This window comes from Uloborus diversus, chromosome 8 (genome assembly GCF_026930045.1).
Source record: "Uloborus diversus isolate 005 chromosome 8, Udiv.v.3.1, whole genome shotgun sequence".
Lineage (NCBI taxonomy): Eukaryota > Metazoa > Arthropoda > Arachnida > Araneae > Uloboridae > Uloborus > Uloborus diversus.
Genome location: NC_072738.1, coordinates 53560390 through 53573727, shown reverse-complemented (window position 1 = coordinate 53573727; position 13338 = coordinate 53560390). Strand labels below are relative to the sequence as shown.

General features: G+C 31.7%; 1 protein-coding gene across 1 annotated transcript in view; it reads left to right on the top strand.

Moving 5' to 3' along the window:
• The window catches only part of LOC129228236 (phospholipid-transporting ATPase ABCA7-like), a 113458-nt gene that overhangs the window by 56083 nt on the left and 44037 nt on the right, over window positions 1-13338 (top strand). The window contains exons 28-34 of the mRNA XM_054862902.1: window positions 418-572; window positions 2000-2127; window positions 3010-3108; window positions 4677-4916; window positions 5801-5984; window positions 8830-8999; window positions 11722-11899. Coding sequence (XP_054718877.1) covers window positions 418-572; window positions 2000-2127; window positions 3010-3108; window positions 4677-4916; window positions 5801-5984; window positions 8830-8999; window positions 11722-11899 — 1154 coding nt within the window. The remainder of the gene's footprint in view (window positions 1-417; window positions 573-1999; window positions 2128-3009; window positions 3109-4676; window positions 4917-5800; window positions 5985-8829; window positions 9000-11721; window positions 11900-13338) is intronic.

Here is a 13338-nt window from a genome sequence, read left to right as displayed (position 1 = left end):
TTCAAGATATAATTTATTAATTGAGTTGCTTCTATTTATTTGTATTATATGGGCATGCTATAACACAGTTTTGTTTATTATTCCTTATGCAAGGGCTGCATCTTTTGTACCTGAATGGTTATCTATCCCAAAATCATAAATAATGTTCAATGAACTTAGAAATTTTCAATTTCACTTTCTGCTACTTAATTTTCACAATTCTTGTGTATCCCTTGCACATCAGCCTATATATCTGAATGTTATTTCATAAAATTTTAAGCCATGTTTCTGAATCATTAAATCCATAACAAATAGTTAGCTTTCCCATTCCTTTATAAGCATGTGATTGTCGGGTATTTCTTTAATGCAAATTTTCTTAGAACTCTGTGAATTAGTTCACAGATTATATTTTGTATTCAATGTAAATTTCTTTAGTAGGATGTGATAATATTCAACATCTTGATCTGCCTCCACTTCCTGAACTTTCCGAACGCAGGTTAACTGGGGCCAAACTCATTCAGAGACAGATGACTGCCTTTCATCTTCGACGCTTCCACCACTCCAGAAGGAATATTAAGGGCTTGTTTTGTGAAGTAAGTAACAGTGCCGGGTTACTTTCCAAAACAAAATATTTTTGTGTCTGGGAACAGTAATAGATACAGTTGCCTTGCAAGATTTCTTTGAAATGATTATTGAATATAATTTTACTAGCAGACGCATGTGAAGCATTTTTACTTGACAGTGGTAATTCAAACATCGGATTTTTTTAATGGTAATTTTTAGAAAACAGTCACAATGGAAATTTTTTGTTTATTTTCGCCGAATGTTGAAGAAAAATAAAATAAACTGATCCCATACTTTTGTAGTTTTATCGAGTATTAAAGAAGCACAAGAAAAAAAAACTCTTATGAAATATTATTCATAATACTGCAATTTACCAAGTTAAAATATACATTTTTTTCCTGATTTATATGCATTAGTACTGTGGCTCTAGAATCCTGCAGTGAGTTTAGGTTATATACTCTCCGAAATTTGGATCAAGGTCAACCCAAGAAAAAAAAAGTTATTCAAGAATGACACAACCCATGGTGAGATTCAACCTACGATGTTCGCACTTCTAGCATGGTGACTAACCACCTGAGCCACACGGCCTCATTCCTGGGGCGCTATGCATTAAAGATGTGCTTAGTTAGAACAAGGGGCAGTTTGGACTTTCAAATGATTTGGATTACAGAACATGTTATGCTTTTCACATGTCATGTACACTACAACAGCTAGAACATGGCTAAAATGAATCATAAATGTTACGGAAAGGAGAGAAATGCTTTGCAGTGGAAAATAAGGTTTATTTTTTAAATAGTAAATGTTGAAAAACAGTATTACAGTTGAAAAATATAATTACATTTCTAAACATAAAATACTGTGCTACTATGCATAAGTTACATATGATAAGTTTTCAAGTTTTTAATATTGAACCAGTGATGAAGTGCATTTTTAACTGCTAAGTCTTGAGCCATCTTGCCGACTTCTCTATGTGCGTGCTATTTTAGGGAAACAGGAGGAAGTTACTTCAAAACAGATGTTACAGAATTATTCATTTGTCCGGAAAAATAATTTTCTTTTTAATTATTAGTATTATTTAATTATTTTAATTCTATTTTTTATATTGTTTTTATTTAGTGTGTGTATATATATCTTTTTTTCCCTTTTTTATTCTTTTCCTGGTATGATTAGTTAGTTTTATACTATATTACTATCTCCTGTATATTTCTCATTTTGTGTCAAATATGTTTCTAAAATCACATTTAATTTTAATTTAAAAATACTTTCAAAACTTATTATCTTGTATTGCATTCCTTCATGAAATTAATTTGTATTTAATGGTTTCTTTTTCATTTGTTCCTCCACAAAATGAGAAATTCCTGTGATTTATGTGATAAATTCTCTTTAATATCCAAAATTTTTTTCCATTTGAAAAATAAAAGACAAACTTGCTTTAAATATAATTTTCTTCTTTTAGATTGTAATGCCAGCTGGATTTATTTGCCTAGCACTTATTCTTGCCATGTTTATTCCACCACTTGTAGAAGAACCTCCCTTAGAGCTTCAACCTTGGATTTATGGACCACCAAACAATGTATTTTTCAGGTGAAGATGCATTTTTTCCCTCTTTTTTTCATGATTTGACAGAATAGTCATAATTTGATGAAAATACAGTAAAATCTCTGAAACTTGGCACTCTATAGCCCTGCTGAATCATACAGAACTCTGCCACACCCAGGCAGGGCCAAAAAAAAAAAAAAAACTGTTGTGCTTGCATTCCCAATAACCCAGCATTTTTAAACTCAGCAAGGATGGATATAAGCGAAGGGCGATCGCCCCCTTCTTGAGCCAAGATGCAGGACTCTCTCTAAGCATATTTTGGACACTGAAATTCCAAAAACGTAATATTAAAACATCTTCAATTAATACGAAAAAGAGAGCAAACCCTAGCAGTTTTTACAGAATTGTAGTCTTGAAAATGCAATTGTAGCACATCTGATAACACTTTAGTGATAGCGATCGGAACTTTGTACAAATGTTTTTCAAATTCCCAAAACTCAATTTTAGACAATCTTAGATGATATTTGATGGGCTCCGGGGGCTTATCCTGGAAAGTTTTCCAGATTAAAGTCCCAGAAAAGCAACTATAAGACACCTTTGATGAGGTGAAGGTGAAGGATGTAGTTTAATACACTCCTTCGAAATATTTTAGAGATGAAAGTTCCAAAAGAAAAAAAAATATTTGAAAAAGAAAATGATTTGAGATGATCGTCCATGATGCTACCGTTCTGACATTAGGGACTTTAAAAAAGAGTAATTATCTGAAATCAATCCCCCCTCCTTGAGTACTTTCTGGATCCATCCTTGGAACTCAGTCACTTTTCAATTCACTTTTAGCCGAGTTTTTAGGACTCAACTGTACTTTTACTTCTGTATGACCAAACATCTTTTGATCATCTAAATATTTTCTCCTTGTTTTCATTGCAGCAATGAGGATGCTCGCAGCCCAATAACTCAAAAATATGTTGAATCACTACTCTCTCATGATGGGATGGGAACAAGATGTGTGAAGGATCATCCACTTGAGTAAGTGATGTCTTTTAATTTTTAAAGATTTTTCAAAAAAATTTCATGAGTTCTGACTAAGTAATATTTTTACTTATTACAAATTAGTTATAGAAATAAAGCATGATTGAAAAGCAGAGTTGAAAACTAATTGAACTTGTATTATGTGATATTGGTATCAATTTCAAGTTGATCCATTTTTTTCACAAAAAGGTAGGAAAGTTAATGTTGACCAATAAATGCAAATATTTATCAGTTTAAATTTTATTAGCTACAGTTAATTGGAAAGTTTTTCTGTTTATTTTTATAATTTCCTGCAAATTTTGAAAGAAAAAAAAAAGCATGAGTGAAATAACAATATTTAAAATGAATAATGTTTTCAATTTATTTTTTAAATATTTCTTTAATAAAATAGAAATATTTGTGTATAGATAATTTCATCAACAGAGCTGGCACTCCGCTTTGCAATTTTATTAAAAGCAAATGTGCTTTGACTAATAATATAATAAAAAAAGCAAATTGTATATTATTTCATGTTCTTAAAATTTATTGTTTGTTGAGTACTCTTTGAAGTCACTGCGACCCCCCAAAAAAACTTCTTTATTAAGCAGATTTCTAGCGAATCCAATTTTTTTTTTGGTAATAATGCCCAATCAGGGATCTCACTGATGACTCATGATACAGAGTCCCTGAAACTCAGTTTTCAGAAAAGTGGGTCCATTTTTAAAATCACCAGTCCCCATTAGAATATTTCTGTTTTTGCATTTCAAATGATCTGTAATAAATGTAATAACCATGGATAATAAATGTAATAAACATCTTTAATATTACAACTAAATAAATAAATAAAATATGCTTAAAAATGAAAATGAGCGGTTATATTTTGAGACAATGCTACAGTTTTAAGTTAGGAACTGCTCATTTTATTGTTAAGTAAAATGCACATAGTAGTGCAGGGAGTATTAAAAGAGCAAATGATTGCTGAATGAAAAAAAAAATTTTTTTGAAGAAGGATATTTTCTTTCATGCCAATGTGTTTTGGAACCATCAGCATAAAGTATGCCCATGCACATGATGTCAAGATCCATCTAACTGGCCACTAATCTAGTCCATGTGGATAAAGGAATTTCCAAAATAAAAGAAAGAGCTAGGTGGGATACAATACTTCTTGGGGATAATGTCAGAGCTTGGATTATCCCCTCCAGGTGGTAAACATTTAAAATTCCTAGTTGAAAGGAAAAACACACGAAAGACCAGCTAATGAACCTTTAATCCTTTTCGTTAAAAAAAAAATCTATTCTGTTTTGGTTTAACTCACAAGAACTTAGGGGGAGGAGGCAGAATTATATGTACATTGGAAAATATGCACTTTGAGACACATTATTATTCGAAAATCAGATCTTCTTCACACATCCTATGTTTTTCATGCATTATAGGGCATCAGCCACATCCTTACCTAGTTTCTCTACCCATTAAATATAGGAATGTATTCATGCTCACATTTTATCATTCAGTAAAAATCAGAGTTTCATTCTGTAAATTGTAAACTTTTGTGTAAAATATTTTTTACCATCTTTGTTTCTTTTTAGAAATCTTCCATGTGAACCAAGATACTTTAACAAATCTGTTTTAACATCTACCTATGGAACAGACTATTCTTATTTAGAAACATGTCCTTGTACGCTTGGCACTCAGCTGTGTCCTGAAAGTGCTGTTGGACATACACCACCACATGTTGCTATAAGTTCTTCTGACGTAGTTTTCAACATGACAGGGCGTAATATTTCAGACTGGTTGATAAAGACTCGTAAAAAATTTTATAAGCAAAGGTATGTTCTCTTTTCAAAGTATTAATTATTTATTTGAAAAATGTTTTTGTATTGTATTTAACTGCATGCTCTTTTAAAAACTGACATAGTCCTACATGGTGAGGTAAAAATTGTGTACAGTCGTACCTCGATATAAGGTCACCACTCAGTACTTCACGAAACTGACCTTATAAGCGGGGTGACCTTCTAACCGATTCATACACATGCATAAATAAATAAAGATGTTCGTAAATAGTGGCAAAATGTAATTAAATTTAAAATATTACATTTTTTCATATCACTTTTTAATTAAATCAACCAATTAAGATTGATGGAATCAATAAGGAATTATAAAATTATCATATTTAAATTTCAGCTATGATGTACAACTTTCCTTATTTAAAATAATTCTAAATACAGGACTGTTGAAATTTTTTTAAATTTTGTATCCAATGTTTCCTCAATTCTAAATTTCTTTAAAATTTCTTCAGTTCTCCCACAGCGTAAAAAATGGCTCATGACATTTATTGTCTGAGTGCTTTGGTTTGTGGCACTGCTTTACTATATATTATGCTGTTGTAAAACTCAGTTTCTGCTGCATTTTCCGCATTTTGTATGTTAATTAGCAGTAATGGCTTTTCAAAAGTACAAGATCACATACTAAGTAAAATGCTTGGAATCAAAATTTGTACGATGCTGAAATCACCCAAAAAAAGTCAGAAAAAAGTGACGGAAAAAAACCTTTTTGTAACTATTGTATTACAAAGTCTTGTATTTTTTAACAATCTAAAAATCAATAATTAAATGGTATATTTAATTTTATTAGTATAAATGCTTTTAGTTTCAGGGTTAGTCTTCAATGAAGAAAAAATTATATTGAATTCTTATCTTATTTCTTAATTTAGGTATGGTGGTTTTTCATTTGGTCTTAAGAATCCGTTATCTAGTGTTAACTTTACACTAGTTCATTATATGGTAAAGAAATTTGCTGCTAAAATTTTGCAAAAAGAACAAATGAATCAGCTTCATGATGTGCTGATAAATCTGGAGAGTAAACTTAGAGGACTTGAAGTGTTCGACAATGTTAAGGTAAAACGTTTTATTTATGAAATTATTGTGTTTTGTTTTCATGCTTTCAAAGGTGTATATACTTGCAAAAATATTCTCTGGCGACTGCTCAATGAAGTTCCATTGAAATAGATCTTTATAATATTTGAATTGTTAATTACAGAAAAGGTTGTAAGTCCCATTTTTTGCAAAATTGAGTTAGTTGTGGTTTCACCAAATTTTCATGTAGAGTTATCGACTAGTGTAAAAGGGAAATGAATTCTTGTACAACAAAGCACTTTATTCAAGGGCACAATTTTCGTTTAGTGCAGAAAGGGTATAAGTCCCGTATGCCCTTTCTGTTCTCAATGCGAATGAAGGAATAGTAAGATCACATGGCTTGATCATAGAAGAGCTAGATTTTTTAGTATAATGAAGTAAAAATAACACCTTAACTCAAGCATTATTACAGTAGAGGCAGATCCATTATTTAGGGGAGTTGGGGGGGGGTTGCCCCTCGATCCTGATTTTGAAAAGTTAATTTGTTTTTAATTCTCGACTTTCATAATGTTCAAATATTTAATAGAACACCAAGGGATGATTTAGGCAAGCTATTTTATAGACAGTTTTCAAGAATATACTTTCCTGCTTGCAAAGCAGCGCTTGTTAGCTGAACTACCTTACCAAAATTAACTACTAGGGAAAAATTTGCACAATGTAGGAGGAAATAACCAATATCAAGATAATTATTCAGTGCAATTTTGATTAACATGTATATCAAACTTTGTCTACAAAACTAGACAAACGAAGGACAGAAAAAGATTTCAGTGGAGGATGTATTTAGAAAATATGAGTAGTTTAATACACATGTTTTTTTTTTTTTATCAGTTTGTTAGTTTTCATTTTTTTATATTTCTTACACCAGACTTTATTATTTTCTTAAGATAATCATTTTATGCATGCAGACATCAGTGATTTTTTTTTTCACTTTGTTATATTATTTTTATTTATGATAAATCAGCTTAAAATAAATCTGTTTTACTTGATTCATTTTCATCACTCTAAACTAGATTTTCAGGTTAATTATTGCAGAAAGGGCATAAGTCCAAACATTTAAAATAATTTTAATTAATTTCAGTTACAAAATGAAACATAATTTAAGGTGAGGTAATGTTCCTACTTGTATCTAGATTCGTCATAAAAATTCTGGAAAAAATTAATTCAATTATGAATGAAATAAACACTTTCTATTGAATCCTGAAAAGTTTCATTATTTGGATATTCCCTTTCTGAAATAATTGATTCATTTGTTCTCAAAAGTCAGCATGATACTCAAAAAGTTTCAATCTAACAGACCAAAGCTAAAATTCTGTTTTCCTGTTAGTCCTGTGTAGCAAATTAATGTTGTCAAGTCAACACAATAAGAATTTTTGTCGTAAAAACTAAAAAAAAAAAATAGATGTAAAACATATTTATTCTGAATGTTTCCAATCATTAAATCTCGTGTAGTAGATTAAAAGACAAACTGGGAATTAAAATAACTTTAGAAAACAAAGTCTATATTACACTGCACAGATTTATGCTATTGAGGTCTATTCGCAACACATTTTTAGATGTACCATTGTCTAACATAAGCTTTTTTTCACTTGCAGTTGCAGTTTTTATCAAGGGCATAGCTAACTCAAAATGGAAGGAGGGGTATTTGGGTGTTCAGGGGGGGGGGGGGATCACTTGATTCATTCACAACTTTGGAAATAATTTAATTTTGCATGAAAAAAAATTTAACTTGATGGTCCTACTGAGGCACTTTTTGAAATTATAACTTTCTCACGATGCAATGAAGAGGGGGTTGCTTGTAATAACAATTGGGAGTTTGGGGAAAAGAGGAGTGTTTTTGGAGCTGTATTATGTTCATTACCTTCAAAGCAGTATTGAGACAGTAACTCAACCAATAACTTTCCCTTTCCAATAAACTCTCAAAGAAATATATTCTCTCAAAATCAAGCACTAAGTTACTAGAACAGAACTTATTGACAAGTCTAGAAATTGAACAAACCATTAATTTATCAGTTTTTTGATATTTTTTGGATTTTATTTTATTTATTTATTTATTTTTTGTGTTAATTTCAAATATTTTATATTTTGGAAGGGTGGTGCAGTTACCCCCCCCTTTGCCACCCCCCCCCCCTCTGGATACTGATGCGATTCTGATCGCTTTCAGGTCCCTAATGTCAAGACGGCCCTTCACAATTGTGACATCTTCAACATGGTAACTGCTGCTGATACACAGCATAAGAATTGCATGTGTGTTGAAATTCTCCTTTAGAAAAGAAAAGCCTCGTTTATGTTCACTTGTTTATAATTTAATCTTGCGATGTAATTTCTTAGGTATTGTTCTTTAAGCAATGATTAATGGAGTTGTCATGCTTTAGTAATATAAGAATATTTCAGTGAGGTGTCATTGCATTTGACTTTCTGTTCATTGTTTTTCCTTGTAATCCAAGCTCTTAAACTACTTCAACAATAAAATTTTTAACTGAAAGAAATTTTGAACTCAATTTCTCAAAACTATCTTATTTCAATGATTATTTACCGTGACCTTATTATGAGACCGTGTTTTAAAACAAGTGAGGTTCTACAGACCCCTCTTTGACACATTAATTATTCGTACAATTGTAGTAGTTGGGTTGTAATAAATAGGGGAAGGGGGCTAGTTTCTGCCCAGGGTGTAAAATTCCCTGCATGCAAATCTTGCTCAAACATTTGTGTGCAAACTTTTGCATGGAAATGTTTATAGACTGGGCGAAGAAAAAAGTTCATAGTCTACAATAATATTGTTCTTTCTTCATGTTGTATAATATTTGTTTCATAAAAAATCTTATTTTAGGTATGGTTTAACAATAAAGGCTGGGCATCATCTGTTTCATACATGAATGCAGTCAACAATATCATTCTTCGTTCTCATTTACCTCCTGGTGCAAACACTAGTTACTATGGAATCTCAGTCATTAATCATCCTATGAATTTTACACAGGACCAATTGAAAGATGAAGTTTTGTAAGCTCATTTTGATGATTTTAAGCAAATTAATTAGTTGTCTTGCCACTGTATTTGTTTGTCAATAGTATATGACAGTTTATGAAACAAATGTATTTATATACGTACAAATACAAATGTAACGACCAGCAACAGGCTCTGGGCCCAGCCTGGCTGGTCCTAGTCGTTTTTTTAGTCTCCAGTGAAGATCAATGGCCTTTCTCTTAAAGCTATCTACCACCTTACTCATTACACAGTCTCTTCTGGTAAACTGTTTCAAGTGCTCACAACCCTGCTAAAGTTATAGTTTTTCCTAATTTCCAGTCAGCCTGAGATTTAATAGCTTGAAAAAATGACCTCTTGTCCTACTTTCCGTGCAAAAACTTAACACATTAACATCTTTCATATTGGTAAATTTATACAACTGAATCATGTCCCCTCTGACTCTCTTTTACTCCAGGCTATTTTAGTAAGTTGAAAATGTTAGTCTTATTTCCATAACTGTAATCTGTAAGAATTAGGGCTTACAGCTAGCTACCTGTTCTTGTTGTTAATTTAGTTCATTAGTTCTAAGTCACTTAGAACTTAGAATACTTAGGATAGCTGGCACTCTATCACTATCAAAGGGAAAACCCATTGCTAGCTAGTCAGAGATTGAGGCTATTATGAAATAGTTTTGTGATAAATTTAGGTTTGTTTATGCAGTTATGTACCCTTGTAATGTAGAATGTCTTAATAACTTCTTTCAAAAATATGTAATCCTTGCAAAAAATACAACATTGAAGAGTTCAAGATCCATTGTGTAAAAGGAATGATGTAGGAGTACTACTTTTGCACCCCACGTTAGGTGCCAGTTTATGGGGCCTCAGCAGCAAAATTTTTTTGCTGGTTAAAAATCTGCAAATGCAGATTACAAATGGTCTGCACAATAAACTGATGGCAGATTAATTGTAAGATTTAGATCTGTACTGAGAAGTGTTTAGAAATAAGATGCTGAACATAAAAACTGCAAGTGAACACTCAAAAAAAAAAAAAAAAGTATCTTAAAATGCTGAAATTGGAGATTTTTTTCTCCAGCAACCAAAAAAAAAAGACTTGTCAGACTTTTTCAAGACTCTAAGGCGCATCTCACAGCAGCTTCATGCTGTTTCTGCTATCAGAGCTGTTATTATTGATTTGCAAAAATTCATTTTAATCAGTGTAACAATTATTTATTTCAAGCAAAACTCAAAATTTACAGATATATCGTCGCCTCAGAGCAACAGTAAGATATCTAATCCCAGAAATAACCCTAAGATATGCTACTGTTGCTCTGAGGCGATGATATGTGACCCACATTAAGTTTAAGGAAAGTTATAACTTGGAGAGGTATGTAACATTTTGTGCTGTTATTGGCTTCCACTAATAGTTTCTCTAGGTAGTGGTCAGAGGCCACTGCTCTTCCAAGAAAACTCGTGTCTAGAAGGGCATTGTAAAACATGATGTAATATTCTTTTTCTTGGAAAAAGTCAATAGAGTTTTGTTGTTTCCCAGTTGAACTTGGTTGCTTGTTTTTTCCCCCCTCTCATACTAGCACCCTTTTTTGTTTGCTGATATGCTTAGAGCCTTTTTAACAAATTGTACTGGCTGAAAAAAAAAAATCTTAGTAATATTTTTTAAACAAAAACGTCAAGTATTTATGCTAGCATTACTTTATTTTAGCTCTTCATTGTCAAGTGGAGTTCAAAAAATTTAACTTTATTTTTCTTCTTTGTCTCAGCTAAAAGTAAGAAAAAATTGTATTCAAGAAAAATGTAGAAGATTGTATCATTTTCTATTCCACATATTAAATATCAATAGAGCATTGCAAATTTTCAAAATTTGAAACATTTTCTAAAGTTTCTTTATCCTGGAAAAAATCTTGCAGTTACTTTTGATTGTATGACAATTTAACTGCAATTTCTTGGCCATGTGCATTAATAATACTTTAATTAATATGTTCACCTTCTTTTTTTTTTGAAAATGTACCTACACTAGACCTTTGAACTTATAAAATAACGAATTTTACATCACTAGAAGTGTTATTAAATTCACTGTTATTATTATTTTTTTAAAAACCTTTTTGTGTAAAGAAATATTTATTAAAAGGAATATGGACTCGATGTTTGTTCGGCAAATATTTTTTGTATATGATGCGATATTAATTAAAAATAGGACATGCGTACACAGTACGGTTCTTTTATTATATTTTACACTTTCATTCTTTGAAAAACAAGTAAAAAGCAGCTCATCCTAATACGTTTTTTATCTTCCAGGAACAAATGAAATATGATCCCTGCCAAGCCACTTAAACGCACAATTTCTAATATAAAATATTTACTTGGAAAATATTTCATAAGAATGGCTCTGCCCCCCCCCCCCAAGTAAGGATATGTAGAGATTTTTCCACCCCCAGCCCCCCCCCCCCCCACTCGGGACCATTACGTAATTTATGAATGGCCCCTAACTGCCAACAGTCTATGTTGGGCAGCCAAACACGGTTCAGAAAAACACCTAAAAAAATGGGTGTTAGTCCCTTGAAATGTTTTTTTTCTTCGGGAACAACTGTTACTTGGCATGGGGTGAACAGCTTTAAGAGGGTGCTTAATCATAAATCGACTATTACCAGCCCATCGGTGCCCAGAGCTGGTCATCACTTTCGTAGTAGTATAATTTTGTAGAAATTTAACAATTTTAATTATGAAATCTTTTTGCATATTTTTAGAGAACGCAAGGGAGTGAGCCTGATGCATGCTGTTTGTGTTATATTTGCCATGTCTTTTGTCTCTGCAAGCTTCGTGATGTTTTTAATAGAAGATAAAGTTACTGGATCTAAGCATTTGCAATTTGTTAGTGGTGTGAAACCTGTTATTTATTGGATAGGAACTTATACCTGGGATTTGGTAAGTTTCTATATTGTTCTTTTTAATTTAATTCTTTTTTTTCTGCTAAGATGAAAAAAGTTCTGTAGTTTCATAATCTTTTAAAAATGTATCTCATGTTATAAGTTTTTTTTTCATTTTAATTGACTAAAACTCTTTGGAATATTTAAACAAGAACTGATAAATTGAATGATCATATTTAAATTTAAAAAAAAAAACTTTTGTACTTACATGTTTTTGCTATGCACCTATTATATTCTTGCTAATATTTTGGAGGATGGTTCAACATATTATGATTATTCTTTACACCAACTAGACAGGCTTTTAGAACAAAAATTTAATTTGCACATTAAAATTTGATAAAAACTCATATTGCTAAATTTTATTTATTGGCAGCTTTTCCTTAGTTCTTTGAAAGAAAAAAAAATGCTTTAAATATTTTTTTCTGAATGTTTTCAAAAACTTTTTGAACTTCTTCGCTGCTATTTAAAATTATGTTAGTTTTCTGTGCTTAATAGAAATCATATCCTTTTCAAATACAAATAGAAATGTGACGACCAACAACAGGCTCTTGGGCCCCGCTAGGCTGGTCCTAGTCAATTTATTAGTCCTCAATAAGAATTAATGGCCCTCTTAAAGCTATCCACCCCCTTGCTCGTTACCACCTCTTCCGGCAAGCTGTTCCAAGTGCCCACAACCCTACTAAAGTAGTAGTTTTTCCTTATTTCCAGGTTAGCCTGAAATTTATTTGAATAGCTTAAAACAATGACCCCTCGTCCTGCTTTTGGTGCAAAAATTGAATCCATTAACATCATTCATTTTGATAAATTTAAACAACTGAATCCTGTCCTCTCTGATCCTCCTTTGCTCCAGTCTATACATATTAAGCCTATTAAATCTTATATCATAATTTAAATCTGAAAGTCCCTTTATTAGCCTAGTTACCCTTCTTTGAACCTTTACCAATGCACAAATATCTTTCCTCAGATAAGGCGACCAAAACTGCACAGCATACTCCAAATGAGGTCTTACTAAACTCCTATATAAAGGCAGAAGAACTTTATTAGATTTGTTTGAAATAGATCTATTGGATAAACCCAAGCATTCTGTTGGCTTTGTTACTTGCAATGCTGCACTGTTGATTAAACTTGAAGTCCTGATTTATTAAGATACCCAGATCAATAACATTTTCTGCCTGACTAATGATTGAACGCTGTAAACGATAACTCATATGCTTATTTCCATGACCTAAGTGTAGCACTTGACATTTCCCTACATTAACTGTCATACCCTACTTATCCGCCCACTTAGTAATATAATCTAAATCCTCTTGAAGCTGTTTTACCTGTTCTTCTTTTTCTACAATCCTTATAACTAATAACCCATCTTTATATAATGTTTTTAACTTCATTCTCAAATGCCATTTTTTTTGCATTTAAACAGTCAGTATGAAATTGAGA